A 25,339-nucleotide genomic window follows, 5' to 3' on the forward strand; every position below is an offset into this window, starting at 1 on the left:
TATGTGGTGTCGCAAAGGATGGGCAAGGTCCTCAATGAGTATTTCTCTTCTGTATTTACCATGGAGAAACATGAATACTGGGGAATTTGGGACAGTTAATAGACGTCTTACAGAGAGTCCGCATTACAGTTGAGATGGTGCTGAATGTCCTAAGGCGCATTAAGGTCTTGTGCCCAATCAGATATATCCAAGGACACTGTGGAAAGTTAGAGAATAAATTGCAGGCGTCATAAGTGATAGGAGCAGAATAAGGCCATTCGGCCCATCAAGTCTGCTCTGCTATTCAATCATGGCTGATCTATCTCTCCCTCCTGACCCCATTCTCCTGTCTTCTCCCCATAACCTCTGACATCTGTACTAATCATCATTAGACACGTGTCAAGTACCAAAAGACAGGCTAATAGTGAGCCTCTATAACCATATAACCATATAACAATTACAGCACGGAAACAGGCCATCTCAGCCCTACAAGTCCGTGTCGAACACTTATTTCCCCCTAGTCCCATCTACCTGCACTCAGACCATAACCCTCCGTTCCTTTCCCATCCATATACCTCTATTTAAGAAGGGCTGCAAGGAAAAACTTGGGAACTATAGATCAGTGAACCTGACATCTGTGGCAGGCAACGAGGTACAAGAGAGGATTCTGAGGGATAAAATATGTATGCATTTGGATGGATTGGGGCTGATTAAGGATAGTCAGCATGTTCTTGTACCTGAGCGATCTTCTGAATCTGAAGAGTTTTTTGAAGAAGTAATCAAAAAGGTTGATGAGGGCAAAACAGTTGATGTTTTCTCTATGGGCTCCATCAAGGTATTTGATAAGGTTCTAGGTTAGGCTGCTCTGGAAGATTAGATCGCATGGGATCCAGGGAGAGCAGGCTGAATGGATAGAGAATTGGTTTAATGGAAGGAAGCACAGGGTGATGGTGGATGGTTACTTTTGGGATTTACGATGTATGATTAGTGGTGTGCCTCAGGGATTAGTGCTGGGCCCATTGCTTTTGCAGGTTTATATTAATGATTTGGATGAGAATGTAGAGAGCATGATTAGTACATTTGTACATTACTACACAGCGAAGATGGTTATCAAAACCTACAGCAGAATTTCTCAAAAAACGTAATGTGGAATTTTTAGCCTTGGCCGCCCTTCGGAACCGATTTTGTAAAGAGCAGGCTGTAGAAAGACAGTGTAGATGAAAATAATTGTTACTAGTAAGTGAACTGTGACAAATGTTTATCTGGAGACACAATAGACTGGGATCTGGATCAAAAAACAAAACTGCTGGACGAACCACAGAGTTACTGCAAATGTTTATTTGAATGCAATCCTGTGGAGCGACGGAAGGAGTTAATCTGCTAATCAGTGACCAAATAGCTGCAGTTTAGTAAAAGAAAGTGTGCACTAATGAGAGATGTCTTGGGGTTCATGACAATTGATCTTATCTAAAAGAGAGTTTGGAGAAGGCAAACATGTTTTCTGTGGTTAACCCATGCATTGTTTCCTGATGAAGAGATTTGAGTGCAATATCTGAGAGAAAAGTCTGGGAGAATTTGTGTAAAGCCAAAATTTCATGTCAGGTTTCCATAACCCAAGAAGCCCCTGTAGTCAGTGTTACAATATAGAAAACATTGCAATCAATTTGAACACAGCAAGCTGCCATAAACAGCAGTAGCGAATGATCAGATAAACTGTTTCTGGTGATGTTGGTTGAAAGAAAAGTAGACTTGTATTTCATTTACATCTTTCACCATCTCAGGGAAGGATTTTTGTATGACAGTCACTGTGGTAATGTTAATGATCAAGAAGGTCTTCTGCACAGCAGGATTCTGCAGACTATAATGTGCTGATTACTATAAAATCTTTTTTCATTTATGTTAGTTGAGTGCTAACTATAAGCCAAGTCATCAAGGAGAATTCTGCTCTTTGAATAGCCCAGCAGGATTGTTTATATTGCTGCGAATGTACGTGTGTGTCAGACTTTCAGTTTTAGTGACACATTTGGATTGTTATCTCTGCATTGCATGTGAGATTTGAGATTAAATCAGCCTTTAAGAATTGCTTGTTTCGGATCTGAGCCAACTGGATTTCAGCCACCAACTGTTAATGTGTTCTCACTGAACTATTCCAAGAGACAACTCTAATATTTATGATGCATTTGTGGTTCAGGTAATCTTAATCTATAAATATTTTAGTGCTTGTCAATTTTCAACAGCTTTGTGTTATCGTTGTTTAAACTCCTTTTATATCAGTATCTTGGACATGGATTTCAAAGAACATCCAACATTCACATTGTCACAATTCTCTTCCGCCATCTGGCTTTAGTTATCATTTGTGGCCATTGTTTCATATGAATCATACTTCTGCCTTATGGGGATTGGTGTTTTTTTTGGAAGATTGATAAAATTAATGAAATGTATGTTAAACGCAACATAAGTAGATGTGAACATTTTATTAGTTATATGATATTCCCTGGTGATATCATATCCCGAATATTGTGTACAAGTCATGGTCTTGCGAAACGTGATAGAGTGGAGGAAAGTTCATCAGATTGATTCCTGAGATGGGGGCAGGGAGGAGGTGTGGTGCTGGGAGGAGACTAATCAGCCAATGCCTTTATTTTCTGGAGTTTAGAAGATTGTGAGAATTTCTCATTGAAATTCTGCAGGACTTGACAAGGTGGTGCAGGATTTACTGGCTGAATTGTCCAGGACCATGGGAAGTCCTGCAGAATTTCAAAGTGAAGGGTCAGTTATTCAAGTTTCAAATGAGAAGATTCTTCAGGGATGGTGATATTTTGGAATTCTCGAACCAAAAATGTCGGGGAGGATCCTTTGTTGAGAATATTTAGGATAGAGGTCAATAATTTTTTGGAATTAAGGTGATCCAAGGATTATGTGACATATGCAGGAATGTGTTGGTGGTATTTTTAAAAACACAGTCATGATTTTATTGAATGGTAGTGTATGCACAAGAATAGAATTACCAGCATGTTTCTAATTCTTCAGTTCTTATATCTTAACCAATATTTCAATGAAATTGAATTGGTATAGAAAATGGAAGACTATGGCTCTTGCCATTGGATAGAAATGGAGAATTTTGGCCAGCAAAGTAGCCATCCAGATTCATTCCATGTTCATTGTTATAAAGACCAGATAGAAGGTATTATTATCCTATCAAATCTGTTTGCATCTAGTCTGAGCCTTCTTTTGATCTGTATACTGAAGTGAATGCAATCAATTTACTGTGAGTGACGCAGTACATGGGAGCGTAAGAGTCTCCAATTAACTAGCTTGGTCTCATTGGATTGGATCAATACTAGGCAGATGGAGACAGAAGGTTCATTTGGATATATAATTACATCCCAGAGAATAAGGAACCTAAATTTTATTTCCAGATGCTAAGTAAGGACTTTACTGTACAAATAAAAAAAACATAAGTAACAGTCATTAATTAAGCTATTAATTGGCAAAGCAGACATTTTAATGCATTTAGACTAATTTATATTTTTGACTTGTTCCAGCTCACGATATTTTCATTGGAAATTGAATTTATATGTCACACTCGTGGCACTTATATTTATCGTCCCTTTCTACATCGGCTATTTTGTGGTCAGCAACATTCGACTTTGTAAGTAATCATGCTATATCATGCCTGCAGTGTGTATAAATATGAAGAAAATTGCATTTTTACAGTAGGTTGAACTAAAGACTATCTCAAGACTATTGTTACATACTAACATACTAGTAAAGATGCCAAAATGTTTCATTCCGATGCTTGCTTTTGACCTCTAAGAAGGAATATAATGTGGAAAAATGTCATACACTTAAGTTAAAAAAAAAAGGTGAGAGAGTGAAAGGTGTTGGTATTCAAAATAATGGTGAGAGAGTGAAAGGTGTTGGTATTCAAAATAAATTTTCATTGTAGTTTAGAGATACAGGGTGGAAACAGGCCCTTTGGCACACCGAGTACGCACCAATCAGCCAACACCTCAACACTATTTCTATTCTACACACGAGGGATATTTTACAGAAGCCAATTAACTTACAAATTTGCACGTCTGGAATTTAGGAAGAAACTGTAGCACCAGGAGAAAACCCACAAGGTCACAGGGAGAACGTACTAACACGTACAGACAGCATTGTCATGATCGAACCCGAGTCTCTGGTGCTGTAAGGTAGCAAGTTATCGCTGTGCCGCCCATATTTATTGCCCCTATATTTGCCAATTTATAATTTGGAGAGAATAAGGCAGGGTCCAAATGTTTGTCAAAGAGTAAGGTCTTAAAGACAAAAAGAGAGAACGGTGAAGATGCTTATAAAGGCAACTACAGCACTCAGATCTTGGCCCCTGAGGACACACCCATCAGTATTGGAGTAATTAACATCTGAAATGATCAATAGACTGGAATCGGAAGAGAGCGGAGATCCTGGAATGTTACGGAATGGGAGAAAAGAAGAGGTGAGGCTATATAGGGATTTTATCAGGAGGAAGATAATTTTTTAATAAATTGATAGGTTGAGAGCTGGTGTATATCGATAAGCATGAATTGTAGATTAACACTATTTAAGATGAGGGTGGCAGAGCAGTAGTTATATCCTGAATTAATAAATTAACTGTAGATGGTTTATGCATGCAACCTATAACGTAGCTACCTCAATACCACTAACCACGCCTACCCATATCAGTATAACTGTGATATCCTCCCCTTGTTCCCCCCTGTTGGTTCCAGCACGCCTGAAGACTAGATGCAGTCAGTGCTGGGACGTGTGTACCATGTGCTATAATAAAAGACTCAGTAAAGGTTACAGTGTGTTAGACTTCCTCCTTTACATGGTGTCAGCAAGTAAGCCTAGCGCCTCCTGTTTATCGTTTTTTTATTTCTCCCTTGTGTATCAGTGTTTAATTTCATTTTGTCATGGCATCTTCATGCCGAAGGCCATCTCCCCTTGTCTTTGACGCTGACATTGCGGAACGATGGGCTACTTTCGTGATGGACTTCAATCACTTCGTTAATATTGTGCACCGAAATGACCCAGATGTGGTCAAAGCCTCCCTTCTGTTGAACCTTGCCGGTCCAGATGCCATGAAACGGGCTCAAGCTTTCGTCTACACTCCAGCGGTCCTGGATGACAACGACCAGGTCGTCGAGCCGGCGGAATCTGCCAATGACCCGGTATGTCTCTTGCGCAAGTTTGCGGAGATTTGTGACTTGCCCTCCAACCGCATATTGGAGCGGGCTAGATTCTTTACTCGTAAGCAGCAGCCTGATGAGCCGGTTGAGTGTTTTATCGCTGACCTGCGCTACCTTGCTCAGCGGTGCCGTTTCGATACCATGCGTGATCAACTCACCAGGGATATCCTGGTCACCGGCATGCTAGATCAGAAACTACGTGCAGATCTGCTGCAGAAGCCAGACCTCACTCTAACTCAGGCAATGCATGCCTGCCGTATCGCTGAAGTGGTTGTCCCGCCACATGGGCTGAGGGGGTCTGAAAACCGTGCCATAAATCTAACTGGCTTCGCTGTGCCCCGTCGCAGGCAGGACAATTTTCGCCCTCCGCCGCGTCCCGCTCACACATCTCGGGTCCCGAATACCAAGAAGTGCCCCAACTGCAGTTATGTCCACTCCATGCAGTCCCAGTGCCCGGCATTTGGAAAGGCCTGTAACTTCTGTGGGAAAATGAACCATTTTGCAGCTGTATGCCGCTCCCGTGGGAAAGCTCCCCAACCTTCCAGACAATTCTTAAACAACCTTCAGCAGGTTGATAATGACCTCGATTCTCAGTCTTCTGTCGACACTGCCCCCGACTCTGAGCTCAGCGTTTCCATGGGAGACACCAGTATTTACACTCTCCTCCATAGTCGATCTCGCCTCCCCGATCCTTCTGTGCTCGTTACTGTGAACAACAAGTCCTTCTCTGCGAAGCTAGATACGGGGGCGAAAGTGAATGTTATGTCAACATCACTGTTCAACAAGATAAGGAATAATGAGCTGTTGACTGCTGATCGCTCTATACTACGTGCTTATGGGGGAGAAGAGCTAACACCTGTGGGGAGGGCCACCTTCCATTGTGTGCTGCAGAAAGCATCCCGTGACCTGTCGTTCTTCATTCTGGACTGCGACTGTGTGACTCTTTTGAGTAATCAAGCCTGCCAGGACCTTGGTCTAGTGTCTTTCGACCGCACGGTCCACGAAGTGCGGGTGATGCTGAATCCACTCTCCGAGTACCCCGACCTCTTCGATGACAAATTGGGGAAGCTGCCTCTTGTGTACAAGATTGCTACTGACCCCTCTGTCACGCCTGTGATCCGTGCCCCACACAGGGTGTCGTTCGCTATGAAGGACAAGGTGGAAGCCATGCTGAACAACATGGTTAAAATGGGGGTGTTGGAAGCCGTCAGCGATCCCACCGAGTGGGTCTCCACCATGGTCGCCACCATGAAGAAGGGTAAGAACGAAATACGGGTGTGCATCAACCCCAAGGATTTGAATATGGCTATAAAACGTCCCCACTACCCTATGCGGACTGTAGAAGATGTTGCTGCCCAGGTCGGTCAGGCCACAGTGTTTTCGGTCCTCGATGCCAGGAGCTCGTTCTGGCAAATACCTCTGGACAAACGCTCCTCAGACTTAACTACTTTTAGCACACCCTTCGGAAGATTCAAGTTTTTACGAATGCCGTTCGGCATCAACTCTGCTAGCGAGGTGTTTCAGCGCTCCATGGAGCAACTGTTTGCCGGTCTGCCGTGTGCCATTATTGTGGGTGCCATTATTGTGGGTGACATTCTTGTTTATGGGAGAGATGCTGCTGAGCATGATCGCAACCTCCGACGGATTCTAGACCGCGCTCGCCAGAGCAACCTAAAGCTTAACCCGTCCAAATGCAGGTTTCGTGTAGCTGAGGTGCCATATGTTGGCCACATTTTTACGTCCCGCGGGCTGAAACCTGATCCGCAGAAGACAAACGCTATCTCCGAGCTGCCTGCCCCGACTGATGTTACCAGCCTGCAGCGTTTCCTGGGCATGGTCAATTATCTGGGCAAGTTTATCCCAAACCTCAGCGAGTTGAGCGCGCCTCTGAGGCAACTGACGAAGAAGGACATCGCCTGGTCCTGGTTTCCCCAACACCAGCAGGCTTTCGATCTCCTCAAAACGAAGCTGATCAGCACACCGACTCTTCGGTTCTTCAATCTGCAGCGTCCAATTGTGGTGACGTGCGACGCTTCCCGTTTTGGACTCGGTGCTGCCTGCCTGCAGCTCTATGATGACGGCTCGCTGCAGCCCATTTCCTATGCCTCGCGAACTATGACGGACAATGAGCAGCGCTATGCTCAAATAGAGAAGGAGCTTCTGGCGGTTGTGTTTGCCTGCTCCAAATTCAAGGACTTCCTTTTCGGTGCCAGGTTCACTGTCGAGACGGATCATCAACCCTTAGTGACTATCCTCAACAAGCCAATCCACATCGCCCCGGCCAGACTGCAGCGGATGATGCTGCAGCTCCAGCGGTTCGACTTCAAGATCGTGTACCAGAAGGGCACTGAGATGCACGTGGCTGACGCGCTGTCCAGAGCCCCCCGGTCCTCCTGTGACAGACATCCCTACGAACAGGAGGATTTGCAGGTTCTCAATGTCAATTTCGTTCCCTCCAAACATCTGCAGTGCCTGGTTGAGCACACTGCCAGCGACCCCGATCTGCAACAGCTTGCTGCTGTCATCAGGCGCGGGTGGCCAGACAAGCGCACCTCGTTGCCTGTGGGTGTGCATCCCTTCTTTCTGGTTCGCGATGAACTGGTGCTCCGGGACGGGATCATCATCAAGGGTCACAAGTTGGTCATCCTTGCTTCCCTGTACGACTCGTACTACACCGCTGCCCACATGGGGCATCCAGGAGCCGATGCCACAGTCTCACATGCCCAAGAACAGTACTATTGGCCTGGCATGGCAGGGTACATTAAGGCCCGTGTAGCCTCCTGTCCTGATTGCAACTCTCTTGCCCCTCACCAGCAGCGCCAGCCGCTTCTGCAACAGCCGGCCCCTGACATGCCCTGGTCATCGCTGGCTGCAGACATTTTTGATTGGCGTGGTAAGCAATACCTCGTGTTGGTTGATTCCTACTCGAACTGGTTCGAAGTGGACCTTCTCCCTGCCATCACCTCTGAGATGGTCATCAGAAAGCTGCGCCGACACTTCGCCACCTTTGGGTCCCCGGTCCGTTTACAGACCGACAACGGCCGTCAGTTCACCAGCGCAGAGTTCAAAGCTTTTGCTGCGAAGTGGAACTTCACTCATTTCACCAGCAGCCCAGAATACCCGCAGAGCAATGGCCTGGCCGAACGTGCTGTCCGCAGCGCCAAGACCTTGCTCGAGCAGTCTCGTCTCTCCAATAGTGATTTCTACCAGGATTTGTTAAACCTCCGTAACATTTCCAGGGACAATACCATGCGATCCCCTGCTCAACGTCTGATGTCACGCGTTCTTCGCCCACCGATGCCAATCGCACAACAATCCTTGGTGCCAAAGGTCCTTCAGCCTGCTGCTGTCCAGCAGCGGATTGCTCAACGGCATGAAGTTCAGCGCCGCTCCCACGACAAGTCCTGCCGCCCTCTCTCACCACTACTGCCTGGCCAGGTCGTTCGCTTGCAGACTTCCACCGGTTTCTCCCGGCTCGCAACCGTGGTCGGGGTGGACAATTCGCCACGGTCCTACTTGGTGGACTTTGAGGGGACTATCTATCGCCGCAGCCGCCAGCACCTGTTGGCTGTCAACGAGCCTAAGCCTCCCCCTGCGGCCCCGCATGCTCCTCGGTTGCGATTCGAGCCTCCAACCACTAACTACCCCTCGACTCGCTGCGTGCCCCCATCTGCCCGTTCGCCGCGGTCCCCTCACCCTGCTCCTCCGGGTTTCTCAACCCCTGTCCGCTCCTCCCCTTCCCGCTCTCCTCTCTCACCGCCTGTTCCGATCTCTCCTGCACAGTCCCCTTCCCCTGGCTCTCCTGTGCCGGTCGGCTCCCCTTCCGCATTCCGGGCTGCGTCCCCGCCGGCGTTCTCCTTCCCAGCTGTTCCTGCTCCTCCTCTTCTTTCGGGTGGGGAGGATGAGGGTGCCATGCGCACCCGCTCGGGTCGGATTGTCAGACCTCCTGACCGTTACGGTGATTTCGTTTAGATTTGCAGGTTTTGTATAATCTCCCTGCCACTGTTATATCTTTGATTTCTTAATTTTCTAAGGGGAAGGATGTAGATGGTTTATGCATGCAACCTATAACGTAGCTACCTCAATACCACTAACCACGCCTACCCATATCAGTATAACTGTGATATCCTCCCCTTGTTCCCCCTGTTGGTTCCAGCACGCCTGAAGACTAGATGCAGTCAGTGCTGGGACGTGTGTACCATGTGCTATAATAAAAGACTCAGTAAAGGTTACAGTGTGTTAGACTTCACTCCTTTACATTAACATTAATCACTTGGTCATTTGGATCTGTTTTAGATATGGATGGATTGTTTAGGACCATTGTACAAGCTTCTTGCTGGTAGTCATGACGATGCAGGAAGGGGTTTTGGAATAATTTTTTGGAACTTAGTAATGGAGATATCACATTAATAAATCTGAATCTAAAGTGGAGTGATGATCCATATTGCATCTGGAAAATCGGAACCGTATTAGGGATAGTCAACATGGCAATAAATGGGGAAGGTTGCATCTTATGTATACATGGACTTCAATAAAGCTTTCAAAGGTTCTTCATGGTAGGCTAATCTTTAATATTAAGGTACATTAGTTACCTGTAGCACTGTGAAACCAGTGATGTTCCTCTAGGATCAGTGCTGAGACCGCCAGTATATGTGGGTACTTGCATGTGTATGTAGGAAGGAACTGCAGGTGCTGGTTTACACCGAAAATACGTCTGAAGTCAGACTTACCAGCCTGAAGAAGGGTCTCGACCCGAAACGTCATGCATTCCTTCTCTCCAGAAATGCTGCCTGTCCTACTGAGTTACTCCAGCATTTTGTGTCTATCTGCTGTGTGTTTGAACTTGTGCACTGGTGTCTATATGCGTGCAGGGATTGAGTATATTTGTTTGATTGAGTGTGTGTATATATCAACAATTTGGATTAGAATGTACAAGGCATGGTAAGGTGACACTAAAGTGGGTGGTTTCATAGATAGCAAAGATGGTTATCAAAAATTACTGCAGGATCGTGATCAGATGACACAAAAATTGGCAGAGATCTGGATAGTAAGCAAGGTTGCCAAAGGATTCTGCAGAATTTAGATTAGTTGGAAATATGGGCAGAGAAATGGCAGGTGGAAGTGTTTCATCTTTGGAGGTCAAATTTAAGAGGAAAGTATACAAAAATGGCAGGGCATTTAGGATCATCGATGTACTGAGAGAACTTGGGATGCAAATGGCAGCACAAGGTAGATAGGATAGAATATTTGTTTGATTGAGGATGCATATTTGCCTTCATCGCTCAGAGTGTTGATTGTAACATTTGGGAAAACATGTTGCAGCTATATAACATTTTGCTGAGGGCACATTTGAACTATTGTATACAGTTCTGATTGCTGAATTACAGGAATAATGTGAATGCTTTGGAGAGAGTGGAAAAGAAGTCATCAAGGTGTTGCATGGATTAGAAATAATTAGTCATAAGGAGAGGTTTGATTGTTTTCTCTAAGGCTGAGGGATGGCTTGATAGAAGTGTATACAATTCTGAGAGGCATGGATAGGATAGATAACCAGAGACATTTGCATATGGTTGATATGTCAAATACTGAAGGGAATGAGGGATGATATTTGAAGAAGATTTATAAGCAAGTTTATTTTACGCAGAGAGCGGTAAGTGGTAAGGGAGTGGAGGGAGATAGACTAGGGTAGGTTGATGGAATTAGTTTAAGTTGACATGGTCATCACAGACATTATGGACCAACGAGCCTGTTCCTGTTCTATGTTCATATTATCCACTTTTGTAAAAACCTACTGGTTATCCGGGAAGACTGATGATTACTTGGTTCAGAATGGAGAAAGATAAGAAGAGATTTAATAGAAATACGAACGGTCTTGGTAAAGTAGATCGGGAGAAAGTGAATCCTGTTTCCAATGAAAGGATAGTTGTTTACACAAAATTAAGGTTATCATGCTAGAAATCTGGGTTTGATCCTGACCTTGGGTGCTTCGGTCTGTGTGGAGTATGCACATTCTCCCGCTGACCACATGGGTTCTCTTTGGCTGCTCCGTTTTCCTCCCACATCACAAAGGGGTGTGGGTTCGTAGGTTAAATTGCTACCGTCAACTGTTCTTAGTATGTACGGAGCGGATGTGAAAGTGGGATAAGATCGAACTGGAAAGAACGGGTGATCAATGGTTGGCGTGAACTCGGTGAGCTGAAGGGGCTGTTTCCATGCTGTATCTTTCCAAAAAACTGGAGGGAGATGGAAAAATGTTTTATACAGTGAGTTACAATGATCTGGAATGTGGCAGGCAAATTCAGTCACAGGTTTCTTAGAGGGTCTTGGAATATTTGTAAGCTCTAGGGAAAGAGCAATTGTTGAGCACGTTAGGCCAAACGATCGCCTATGTTGCATCTTTCTGTGATTCTGTGGAAATAATCAGTATGTTCTCTTCAGTGCAGCGAAAACGATTCCTGTTTGCCTGTGTCGTTTGGTTGGTATTCATATACTTTTTCTGGAAACTTGGAGACCCATTTCCCATCTTAAGCCCGAAACACGGTGAGTCCATTCTAACATCCTGGAAAGGATGAATTAATTCACAGATTTTTACAGGTAACATACCGACGAGATGTTTATCTACCCGCAGCTGTACAGTTTCCACAAAGACTTGCAAAGTGTTGAGCTATGTTCTGTGTCCGTCTGCATCCCATCCAAACTTATTAATCGTGCCTTGTAGATTCCCATCGGAATCATTGATATAGATGACAAACTGCAATGGGCACGTCATCGATCCCTCAGGCCGCCACTAGTCATAAGCCTCCAGTCCGATAAACAACCTTCCATCACCATCCTCTGCTTCCTACCAATGAAGCCAATTCTGTATCCTGTTGGAATCTTAGATAACCTTCTTTTGGAAGGTCGTGCAGTCGGACAGAGCAGGGGAGGTGGGATACTTGATGGGATGAAATAATATTGGTAACATGGTTTTCCCTTCAAGGGCACTGGGCAGGATGGAGGAATTGGGTCTACACAGATTGAAAGCTCAGTGGAAACTGAGCAGGGTGAAAATTCAAAGCGAATGTGCAGTGGGAGCTATGCCTGGGACTGGTACAGAATGAAAATACAGGACTGCAGGGCGATTAGGTTGGACAGATTGAAGATACAGTGCTGAATATCCAGTGTGAAGATTCATTAGGTTCTGGAATGAATGTTCATTGCCAACAAGTCAGTGGAGAGATGAAATGGGACTGGAAAAGAGGAGGGCACAGTGGGAGAATGAAGAGGTATGGAGAAATGGTGGATGGGCAACAGAGACTGCATAGATGAGGGTGCAATGGAGACTGCACAGATAAAGATGTACTGGTGGTCAGAAATGCTGGAGTAACTCAGCAGGTCAGGCAGCAACTCTGAAGAAAATTGATTGCTGATGTTATAGCGGGGTCTCGCAGGAGTCCAGCCAAGAATCAGTCGAAACACAAAGTTGTGTGAACGAGACGTATTTTATTACTATTACAGTGCTGCTCCCTACTCCTCAATGGGCACGGGCGTTGCCCGACCTTAAATGCCCCTAAGGGTCAACCCCGTGACCTGCGCCTCCCACACCGGGACACCTAACTCTTCCCTCCAAAGCCAAGGGTTTGCTCTGCCCGTGGCCTACCACCAGGTGCCGCCACAATGTTTCAGATTGGGCCCCCTCTTCAGACTGATTGTAGGGGGAAGAAACTGGAAGCAAGAAAAGACCAGGACAAATCAGGGCTGGCAACAGATGACATCAGACGGGTTGGTTCCGATAGACTGATTGTTGGCTAGGAATGGTGCGATTCCAAAAGGGATACATTGTTGTGAACTGTGGATGATGGTGTCATCCCAAGAGGGATAGTGGCTGGGCAAGGGGAAGGGGCAGTGCTGGCAGTGCAGGGGGATCGTGAAATAGTTACAGTTTGGGGAGTTACAGTAGTTTTCAATGGACATGATAAAAATAATTACTGCCAGGTAGGGGGATGATTCATTGGGAGTTTTGGCTAGCTGACATTGCAGTGGGGACTGGACAAATTGAAGCTCAGTGGAAATGGGGAAGGGAAGATTGAGTGGAGACGAGGCAGGCATGTTACAGCGGGTTTTAGGATGGGTTAAAGTGCAAGGTAAAGTGAATAGAGGTGACATGGAATGATGCTGGCATCTAGATAGTTCTCATTGAGAACAGAAAGCATGAAAGGAACTTTATGGTTTGGTCACATGAAGCTGATACATACTGTGGCTTTGTTTATAGTTTTGGCATTTAATGGGAACTTGTTGATTTATTCCTACCCACAGTCAATTTCACTGTTCACTTCTGTCATCAGTTAGTTTTCCCACATTGTAACCAATGTTGAAAGCTGTCACTTCCCTTTTACTGCATCCTTCAATGGAGCTTTGGATCATTATCTGATGCTTGTTTTAGCTGGGCCACATGCATTTTGTTCTTCAGGATGTGAACTCTTTGATCCTATGGTCATATCTGACTAAGTAAAGTCTTTGCTTGATGAGTGGTGGGATGCATAACCTCTTTGTTTCCGTTATGTTTAAAACCTTTTGCCTTCCATGAGATACCAAAATGTGCCACAGACATAAAGGGTGAAAACTGCTGAGTGGCCTTAGTAGGCAGCTGTTCACGCTGTACAGAAATATACCCAGAGTGCAGACCATATAAATGTATCACTCTTGCCATGTTCAGCGGCCAAACTTGGTAGCTCCCTTTCCAATACATAATGAAGGCACAAATAGTTACCATTTAAATATAGGACTGAACGCCGAATGGCTTGCTAAATAAAGAAGGGACCCGACCCGAAAATTCACCTATCCATGTTCTCCAGAGATAATGCCTGACTCGCTGAGTTACTCCAGCACTTTGTGTCCTTTTGTCAGCCTGCTAAAGCATTTGTATTTACTATCAAGTAACCAGGGACATTTAATATGGTGAGTGAAAGGCAGCACAAAATAAACATGCTTTATGGGAATGCTCCATGCCTGGTCCACTCTCCATTGAGCTAGCCACTGTGCTGTCCTTTGCTGCTTGTGTCTAGGATCTCACTGTTCACAACTCGTTTCTGCTACTTTCTAAATAATCACTGCTGGTGGCTGGTCGCAAGTATGAAATTGAGTGTCCCTTCATGCTGTTCCCCCACTACCTGGCCAGTTTGCTGTTCTTTAGTGTCTGAAATGATAAGTGTACAGGGAGAGGGTTTTGATGTGGAGAGGAATAAGGGTACATGTTTGCACCATCAGCAGCTTGCAGATTATAAAAGAGTAGGTTGAGGATCATGGGATGGTAGAGTATGAAGAGGAGGAATTATCTTTGAGGATATTTCTTTCCTTGGTAGTATCAGCCTTGCTGCTGCCAGGGTCTGTGCTGTAGGCTTTTCTTAAAACAGTCAGCAAAATCCAAGTGTAGCTGTCTGCCTCTGGCCAACAGCTGTACACCATCTTACCTTGCAAGAGAGAACAAGAGCACTGAATGTTGTGCCACCCCGTGTGTTTAAGCTGTAAAATGTGGTGATCAGCTCTGCAGCAATGCTGAGTTGGTGACGGGAAGTTGAAGGATCAGAATGTTGGTTAGGAGTCCAATTGGGGGTGATTTATCGTTTGGGAATTATTGGGGTGTGGTGGATTGAGAGGTGATCTAGTGACAGTTGATGGATTATTGTAAAATGGCTTTTGAAGGTTTTCCCGTTGACAGGACTAGATAATAGGTGCAGGGGTAGGCCATTTGGCCCTTCGAGCCAGCACTGCCATCCACTGTGATCATGGCTGATCATCCACAATCAGTACCACATTCCTGCCTTCTCCCTATATCTCTTGACTCTGCTATCTTTAAGAGCTCTATCTAATTCTCTCTTGAAAGCATCCAGAGAATCGGCTCCACTGCCTTCTGAGGCAGAGAATTCCACAGATTCACAACTCTCTGGGTGAAAAAGTTTTCCTCATCTCCGTGCTAAATGGCCTACCCCTTATTCTTAAACTGTTGCCCCTGGTTCTGCACTTCCCCAACATCGGGAACATGTTTCCTGCCTCTAGCGCATCCAATCCCTTAATAATCTTATATATTTCAATAAGATTCCCTCTCATCCTTCTAATTTCCAGTGTATACAAGTCCAGTCGCTCCATTCTTTCAACATATGATAGTCTCGCCTTCCCGGGAATTAACCTCGTGAACCTACGCTGCACTCCCTCAATAGCAAGAATGTCCTTCCTCAAATTTGGAGACCAAAACTGCACGCAATACTCCAGGTGTAGTCTCAGCATGGCCCTGGACAACTGCAGGAGGATCTCTTTGCCCCTATACTCAACTCCTCTTGTTATGATGGCCAACATGCCATTAGCTTTCTTCACTGCCTGCTGTACCTTTCAGTGACTGATGAACAAGGACCACCAGATCTCATTGTACTTCCCCTTTTCCTGACGACACCATTCAAATAATAATCTGCCTACCTGTTCTTGCCATCAAAGTGGATAACCTCACATTTATCCACATTAAACTACATCTGCCATGCATCTGCCCACTCACCCAACCTATCCAAGTTACCCTGCATCCTCATGGCATCCTCCTCACAGTTCACACTGCCATCCAGCTTTGTGTCATCTGCAAAGTTGCTAATGTTACTTTTAACCCCTTCATCTAAATCATTAATGTTTATTGTAAATAGCTGCGGTCCCAGCACCGAGCCTTGCGGTACCCCACTAGTCACTGCCTGCCATTCTGAAAGTGACCCGTTAATCCCTACTCTTTGTTTCCTATCTGCCAACCAATTTTCTATCCATGTCATTACCCTATCCCCAATACCATGTGTTCTAAGTTTGTCCACTAATCTCCTTTGTGTGACCTTAACAAAGGCTTTCTGATAGTCCACGTACACTACATCCACTGGCTCTCCCTTGTACATTTTCCTAGTAACATCCTCAAAGAATTCCAGAAGATTAGTCAATCATGATTTCCGCTTCGTAAATCCACGCTGACTCGGACCGATCCTGCTACTGCTATCGAAATGTGTCGCTATTTCATCTTTTATAATTAACTCCAGCATCTTCCCTGTTTTCTCTCTCCCTCCTTTCTTAAAAAGTGGGATAACATTAGTTGCCCTCCAATCCACAGGAACTGATCCTGAATCTATAGAACATTGGAAAATGATCACCTATACTTCCACGATTTCTACAGCCATCTCCTTAAGTACCCTGGGCTGCAGACCACCAGGCCCTGGGGATTTATCAGCCTTCAGTCCCATCAGTCTACCCAACACCATTTCCTGCCTAATGTGAATTTCCTTCAGTTCCTCTGTCACCCTAGGTCCTCTGTCCCCAAGTACATCTGGGAGATTGTATGTGTTTTCCTTAGTGAAGACAGATCCAAAGTACCTGTTCAACTCGTCTGCCATTTCTTTGTTCCCCATAATAAATTCACCTGTTTCTGTCTTCAAGAGACCCACATTTGTCTTAACTAATTTTTTCCTCCTCACATACCTAAAGAAGCTTTTACTATCCTCTTTTATATTCTTGGCTAGCTTACCTTTGTACCTAATCTTTTCTCCCCGAATTGCCTTTTCAGTTATCTTCTGTTGCTCTTTAAAAGTTTCCCAATCCTCCAGCTTCCCGCTCATCTTTGCTATGTTATACTTCTCTTTTATTTTTATACTGTCCTCGACTTCCCTTGTCAGCCACGGTCACCTCTTACTCCCCTTAGAATCTTTCTTCCTCTTTGGAATGAACTGAGCCTGCACCATCTATATTATTCCCAGAAATACCTGCCATTGTTGTTCCACTGTCATCCCTGCTAGGGTCTCTTTCCAGTCAACTTTGGCCAGCTCCTCCCTCATGGCCCCATAGTCCCCTTTGCTCAACTGTAATACTGACACTTCTGATTTTCCCTCCTCCCTCTCAAATTGTAGATTTAAACATATTATGATCACTACCTCCTTTACCTTGAGCTCCCTTATCAAATTTTGTTCATTACACAACACTTAATCCAGAATTGCCTTCTCCTTGGTAGGCTCCAGTACAAGCTGCTCTAAGAATCCATCTCGGAGGCACTCCACAAACTCCCTTTCTTAGGGTCCAGTACCAACCTGATTTTCCCAGTCTACCCGCATGTTGAAATCTCCCATAACTACTGTAGCATTACCTTTGCTACATGCCAATTTTAACTCTTGATTCAACTTGCACCCTATATCCAGGCTACTATTTGGGGGCCTATAGATAACTCCTATTAGGGTATTTTAATCCTTACAATATCTCAGTTCTATCTATACTGACTCCACATCTCCTGATTCAATGTCACCCCTCGCAAGGGACTGAATTTAATCTCTTACCCACAGAGCTACCCCACCCCCTCTGCCCACCTGTCTGTCTTTTCCATTGGATGTATGAATATTCATTTCCCAGCACTGGTCCTCTTGCAACCATGTCTCAGTAAATCCCACAACATCAAACTTGCCAATCTCTAACTGAACCTCAAGCTCATCCACTTTATTTATTATACTTCGCGCATTCATATACAACATTTTAGCTTTGGTATTCACTTCCCCTCTCACACTTCCCCTGGACACTATTGCCCTGACATTACTCTCTTATCCCTTCTCGAACTTTCCTTCCCATTAATTCGGGAGTCTTTTGCAACTTTTCCTGTACTCACTTCCCCTTTAACTCCATCTTTATACTCTCCATTTGTCAACCCCCCCCCCCCCCCCCTGCTATTTAGTTTAATCCCACACGTGTAGGACTAGCAAACCTGCCTGCCAGAATGTTGGTCCCCCTCCAGTTAAGGTGTAACCCGTCCCTTTTGTAAAGGTCACCCCTACCCCAGAAGGGATGCCAGTGGTCTATAAATCTAAATCCTTGCTCCCTGCACCAGCCCCCCAGCCACACATTCAGATCCCCATCTCCCTGTTCCTGCGCTCACCAGCACGAGGTACAGGAAGTTTCAGAGATAACCACCCTAGAAGTCCTGCTTTTCAGTCTTCTTCCTAACTAAACACTTTGCAGAACCTCCTTCCTCTTCTTCCCGATGTCGTTTGTGCCCACATGCACACCTACTTCCGGCTGCTCTCCTTCCCTCTCGAGGATGTTCTGAAGTTGGTTCGAGACATCTTGAACCCTGGCACCAGGGAAGCAACAGACCATCCGCGAGTCCCGCCTGCCTCCACAGAATCTCCAGTCCGCACCTCGGACAATGGAGTTACCCACCATTATGGCTATGCCCGATGTCGGACTCGCTGGTCGAGTCACATCGCTAAGATTGGAGCCACCGACCTGTTCGCCGCACGGACTGGAAGCATCGTCTGGCCCGACAGCTACCTGTTTTCATTAGGTACAGCCACTGGGGAATCCTGCACTCCACGTTAAAAGCCCTGTCCCACGGTACGAGTTCATTCCAAGAGCTCTCCCGAGTTTTAAACTGTAAAGCACGGAGAATGAACGTAGTGGGTACGTCGGAGCTCGGGGACGTCTCTTACCGGCTCGTAACGTGAACGGCAGGTACTCGGGAAGACTCGTGAAGATTTTTCAACATGTTAAAAAATGTCCACGAGAGCCCCGAGTACCGACGAGTGGCCATTACCATAAATCTCAGAGTTCGAATTAGGGCAAACTCGGAAGAGCTCTTGGAATGAACTCGTAACGTGGAACAGGGGTTTTGCTCCCCTTTCTCACAGTCACCCACCTTTGCTCTTCCTGTATCCTTGGCGTGACAACCTCACTGAAAGTCTTGTCCAGGAAACACTCGTTTTCCCGGATGGCCCTGAGATCATCCAGCTGCTTCTCCAGTTCCCCAACGTGTTTATTCAGGAGCTGCACCTGGACACAATTTCTGCAGGTGTAGTTTCCAGAAGCACCAGCGGTATCCCTGACTTCCCACATCCTGCAAGAAACACACTGTACCAACTTGCCTGCCATTTCTTCAGTGGGCATCCAGGTGCTTCTCCAGTTCCCCAACACGTTTATTCAGGAGCTGCACCTGCGCACAATTTCTGCAGGTGTGTCATTCAGATGACTCATTTGGGTTCTTGGAACTTGAATTCTGCCACTGGCACACACGAGTCTCTGCTCTGACTGATGTCCAGAGACTATCTGGACAGCAATTGGCCAGACACAGAACATCTTCTTTCCACTTCCTCCACCAAGGGATCCAATGCAACCAACATTCAAGAACCATTAATCTCACTTCCTCCTTCACTGCTCTGAATGAGTGTCAGATGAGTTTTAGTCACAAACAACACCTCTGGAGGCAAGCATTTTTCTATTTTAGGGTGCACAAAGGCTTTAAGAGTTGATTATGCATTGTAATCCATACACCTGTATCGTGCGTTTTTGGCATTGACCCCTATTAAGTTACGATTAGATGCTGTTATGGCTATAATATTATTTTACAATTGCATATCAATTCTTGCAGATGCCAGGAGAAAGTTAAAGAGATACAGAGTGAAGAATAGATTGGAGGCACATTGATATGTTGGGATTTAAAAAAATATTTTTAGAGGGTTGCAGATTCAAATGAGTCACAGAAAATAAACGAGACCTACTTTGCTTCAATGCCTTGTAAATCGAGAAGCAAATCCTTCCCTGTCACGAACCAGACTTATTTTCAGAATCAATTCTGCTTGAAACTGATGTTTAAGTATATTTAGTAGTTCTTGGGACAGATCTGACTACTTACCTACAGGCTCATAGCTGAGACTGCTCACTGAAGCAGGCAATAGACATCTTCATTACATGGTTTCTTCAGTACATTATGAAATTCCATCAAGAATAATATCAAAATACTGCACAAATTTATATCTACATAACTTTAGGTATGTTTTAAAAAAGCGACTGTCATGTTTTAATAAAAATCTTAAGTTATGAATTTATTTATCTGGGCCATTAATAAAAGGTATGTAGGAAAGGTTTTGCAATTTCTAGTTATTCTGGAGTTAATGTTTTAAAATCTTGCATTTTGTACAAGTATGTCTTATTTGTATTTTCTCCCCAGCAGGGATTCTATCAATTGAACAATTGATCAGCAGAGTTGGTGTCATTGGTGTCACGCTAATGGCATTGTTGTCCGGCTTTGGTGCAGTTAATTGCCCGTACACCTACATGTCATACTTCCTGAGGTGAGAACGTAGATGATTATATTTTGGTAAAGCCTCAATGTCTTCATTATTCCATTAGGATTTGTCACAGCTGGAGCAGGCCGGCAAGTACTGCCAATCATGCCTCACAGTGTAGTCAACTCACCTTCCTCATCTGAAGAAGGGTCTCGCCCTGAAACGTCACCCATTCCTTCTCTCCAGAGATGCTGCCTGTCCCGCTGAGTTACTTCAGCTTTTTGTGTCAATCTTCGGTTTAAACCAGCATCTGCAGTTCCTTCTTACACCTTCCTCCATCTCTTGAAATCCATAACTTGGGAGAAGGATTGGCTCTAATTCTGGGTGAGTTGGTCTAGGATGTGAAGCGAGCAAGAACATGCTATATTTTTTTATTTTTCAGTCTGAGAAAGGATCCCCATGCAAAACATTGTCCATTTCCCTCCACAGATGCTACCTGACTTGCTGCGTCCTCCAGCATTTTATGTTTTGCTCAAGATTCCAGCATCTTCAGTTTCTTGTGCCTTTCTCCATCTCTTATTGAGTCAAATCCAGCTTCTCCCTAAATTTGGAACAATCCCTTCTCTTGTATAATGTGAACCCACTCCTTATATTTTGAACACAAACCAGATCTTTCTCCATCTGCCAATTTCTCATCCTGGGCAAAAGACATCTCTAATCTCCATAGTGACAACCATCATGCACTCACTCACCTGAAAGGAAGGAACCCATGTACAAAATAAATGAGGTTCAGATCATGTGTGATGACTTTTCACCATCTGCCTGGGTAGGAAGAGGCACAGCAGGACTGGAAGACTAACAACACCCAGGACAAAGTGTGACTGGGTCCATGCCACAAATTCCACTTGGTGTCATGTTTAGAATGAGATGAGATGTACAGCAGCTGTTTATCACTCCATTACCTCCCCAGGCAATGTGATCATGCTATTCTCTTCATCTCTTCAATGACTTACGCTTTCCAGGCCCCCACTTCCTCATCTTAACTGTGGATGTCCAGTCACTCTACACCTCCATCCCCCACCAGGAAGGTCTTAAAGCCCTCCGTTTCTTCTTCGACCGCGGAACCAGCCAATTTCTATCTACTAATACTCTCCTCCGCCCAGCAGAGCTCGTCCTTATCCTCAACAACTTCTCCTTCGACGACTCCAACTTCCTCCAAATGCAAGGCGTAGCTATGGGCACTCGAATGGACTCTAGCTATGCCTGCCTCGTTGTAGGGTACATTGAACAATCGCTGTTTTAGGCGTATACTGGCCCTATCACCAAATTATACCTCCGCTACATTGATGACGGCATCGGTGCTACCTCCTGCGCCCATGCAAAACTCACTGACTTCATCAACTTCACGACCAATTTCCATCCTCAAACTCACTCAAATTCACTTGGACCATCTCCGACATCTCTCTACCGTTTCTAGATCTCACCGTTTCCATCATAGGAGACAGACCGACATCTACTACAAACCCACTGACTCCCATAGCTATCTATACGACACTTCTTTCCACCGTGCTTCCTGTAAAGACTCTATCCCCTGCTCCCAATTCCTCCGTCTACGCTGCATCTGCGCCCAGGATGATGTATTCCATACCAGGGCATCGGAGATGTCCTCATTCTTTAGGAAACGGGGATTCCCTTCTTCCATTATTGATGAGGTTCTCGCTAGGGTCTCCTGAATATCCCACAGCTCAGCTCTTGCTTCCCCTCCCCCCATGCGTAGCAAGGACAGAATCCCCCTTATCTTCACCTTCCACCCCATTAACCGTCGCATACAGCATATAATCCTCCAACATTTTCGCCACCTCCAACGGGATCCCACCACTGTCCACATCTTCCCATCTTCACCCCTTTCAGCTTTCCGCAGAGACCGTTCCCTCCGCAACTCCCGGGTCCCTTCCCACCCAAACTACCCCCTCCTCAGGTACTTTCCCCTGCAACTGCAGGAGATGCAACACCTGTCCCTTTATCTCCCCCCTCGACTCCATCCAAGGACCCCGCCAGCCTTTTCAGGTGAGGCAGAGGTTCACTTGCACCTCCTCCAACCTCATCTACTGTATCCGCTGTTCCAGGTGTCAACTCCTGTACATCGGCGAGGCCAAGCGCAGGCTCGGCGATCGTTTCGCTGAACACCTCTGCTCAGTCCGCCTTAACCTACCTGATCTCCCGGTTGCTCAGCACTTTAACTCCCCCTCCCATTCCCAATCTGACCTTTCTGTCCTGGGACTTCTCCATTGTCAGAGTGAGGCCCAGCGCTTGGAGGAACAGCATCTCATATTTTGCTTGGCTTGCTTACACTCCAGTGGTATGAGCATTGACTTATCTGACTTCAAATAGCTCTTGCTTTCCATCTCTCTCCATCCCCTCCCCCTTCCCAGTTCTCCCACCAGTCGCACTGTCTCCGACTACATTCTATCTCTGTCCCGCCCACTTCCCTGACATCAGTCTGAAGAAAGGACTCGATCCGAAACGTCGGCCATTCCTTCCATCCAGAGATGCTGCCTGTCCCGCTGAGTTACTCCTGCATTTTGTGTCTACCTTTGATCATGCTATTAAATGGTGACACAAGGAGCTGCAGATGCTGGTTTACAAAAGAAGACAAAAAGTTCTGGAGTAACTCAGCCGATCAGGCAGCATCTCTGGAGAACATAGGTGACAATTGGGATTTGACCTCTTCTTCAGACTGATTGTGGTGGTGGTGTGAGGTGGTGGTGGTTTGGGATGGGAGGGTTGAAGAAAGCTGGAAGAAAAGTGGGGACAGGACAAAGCCTGGCAAGTGATATGTGGATATGGGTGAGGTGGAGTTGTGATTGGCAGATGTTTGTAGGTTACTTACCTAAATTAGAAAATTCAATGGTCACACCGTTAGATCACGAACTACCTAAGTGGAATATGACGTGCTGTTCCTCCAGGTTGCAATCAGTGTGAAGAAAGGTCCTGACCAGAAATGTCACCTATCCACATTCTCCAGAGATCACTCCTGACCCGCAGAGATACTCGAGCACTTTGTGTCCTTTTGCAAATTACTATCCACTGGATTCACTTAGTTCAGATTTTAATAAGTGACTGTGGCTGTGTTTTATTTTGCACTCTAGGAATGTAACGGATAGTGATATTCTCGCGCTGGAGCGGCGGTTACTCCAGACCATGGATATGATCATCAGCAAGAAGAAGAGGTAAATAACTGCAGAACAGAGAATACTAGGTATTTTTCTCTTTACATCAAAATTTAAGGTTAAGGGCTCAAGTTCTGTACAAAAATAGTGTATAATAACAATGTTGTGTTTGTACATAACGATTTCAACGTAATGGCGTGCAGTGGCACTGTCATCACACGTAGTTGACTCTGAGCCACACAAAGGCATATTTGGGAAAAACTGACAAGACGAGTAAAGATTGGTTGTAAGAAAAGAAAGCTGGAGAGGTTAAGGGAGGAAAGCCCAGAGATTGGCACTTGATATTTGAAGGCAGAGACTCCAGTGATAGATCAATTAAAATAAGTGAATTGTAGAGGCTTAGAATTTCAGAGGCTTAGCCTTGGTGTGATTAAGAGATGGAGACCGTGGAAATTTTTGAACACAAAGAATAAGAATTTTAATACTGAGGGTCTGCCTCGCTGAGTGCCAGAATAAGTTAATGAACATACATAATGTTTGGGACAAAGACCCATCATTTATTTACTTGCCACTGTACTCTGCAATTTGAGATTTGTAATAGAAAAAATCACATGTGGTTAAAGTGCACATTGTCAGATTTTAATAAGGGCCATTTTTACACATTTTGGTTTCACCATGTAGAAATTACAGCAGTGTTTATGCATAGTCCCCCCCCCCCCCATTTCAGGACACCATAATGTTTGGGACACAGCAATGTCATGTAAATGAAAGTAGTTTTGTTTAGTGTTTTGTTGCATATCCTTTGCATGCAATGACTGCTTTAAATCTGCGATTCATGGACATCACCAGTTGCTGGGTGTCTTCTCTGGTGATGCTCTGCCAGACCTATATTGCAGCCATCTTTAGCTTATGCTTGTTTTGGGGGCTAGTCCCCTTCAGTTTTCTCTTCAGCATATAAAAGACATGCTCATTTGGGTGCAGATCGGGTGATTGACTTGGCAACTCAAGAATTGACTTTTTTAGCTTTGAAAAACTCCTTTGTTGCTTTAGCAGTATGTTTGGGATCATTGTCTTGCTGTAGAATGAACCGCTGGCCAATGAGTTTTGAGGCATTTGTTTGAACTTGAGCAGATAGGATGTGTCTATACACTTCAGAATTCATTATGCTACTACCATCAATGATGATAAGTGAGCCAGTATCTTCAGCAGCCATACATGCCAGGCCATTACACACCAACCACCGTGTTTCACAGATGAGGTGGTGTGCTTTGGATCTTGAGCAGTTCCTTCTTTCCTCCATTCTTTGCTCTTGCCATCAGTCTGATATAATTTTATCTTGGTCTCATCTGTCCACAAGACCTTTTTCCAGGACTGTGGTTGCACTTTTAAGTACTTCTTGGCAGACAAGTGGGGTACCGCAAGGCTCAGTGCTGGGACCCCAGCTATTTACAATATATATTAATGATCTGGATGAGGGAATTGAATGCAACATCTCCAAGTTTGCGGATGACACGAAGCTGGGGGGCAGTGTTAGCTGTGAGGAGGATGCTAGGAGGCTGCAAGGTGACTTGGATAGGTTGGGTGAGTGGGCAAATGCATGGCAGATGCAGTATAATGTGGATAAATGTGAGGTTATCCACTTTGGTGTCAAAAACAGGAAAATAGACTATTATCTGAATGGTGGCCGATTAGGAAAAGGGGAGATGCAACGAGACCTGGGTGTCATGGTACACCAGTCATTGAAAGTAGGCATGCAGGTGCAGCAGGTAGTGAAGAAAGCGAATGGTATGTTAGCATTCATAGCAAAAGGATTTGAGTATAAGAGCAGGGAGGTTCTACTGCAGTTGTACAAGGTCTTGGTGAGACCACACCTGGAGTATCGCGTACAGTTTTGGTCTCCTAATCTGAGGAAAGACATTCTTGCCATAGAGGGAGTACA

At 45.2% G+C, this 25,339-nt stretch overlaps 1 protein-coding gene across 2 annotated transcripts in view; it reads left to right on the plus strand.

Moving 5' to 3' along the window:
• LOC116974536 (Golgi pH regulator) overlaps positions 1-25,339 on the plus strand; it is a 65,725-nt gene that overhangs the window by 15,786 nt on the left and 24,600 nt on the right. The window contains exons 4-7 of one of the 2 annotated variants that reach the window (XM_033023111.1): positions 3,525-3,631; positions 11,634-11,735; positions 20,176-20,296; positions 23,380-23,460. In XM_033023111.1, coding sequence (XP_032879002.1) covers positions 3,525-3,631; positions 11,634-11,735; positions 20,176-20,296; positions 23,380-23,460 — 411 coding nt within the window. Of the gene's footprint in view, positions 1-3,524; positions 3,632-11,633; positions 11,736-20,172; positions 20,297-23,379; positions 23,461-25,339 lie in introns of both variants that reach the window. The other variant, XM_033023110.1, reaches the window with a different exon arrangement.

This window comes from Amblyraja radiata, chromosome 6 (genome assembly GCF_010909765.2).
Source record: "Amblyraja radiata isolate CabotCenter1 chromosome 6, sAmbRad1.1.pri, whole genome shotgun sequence".
NCBI classification, from domain to species: domain Eukaryota; kingdom Metazoa; phylum Chordata; class Chondrichthyes; order Rajiformes; family Rajidae; genus Amblyraja; species Amblyraja radiata.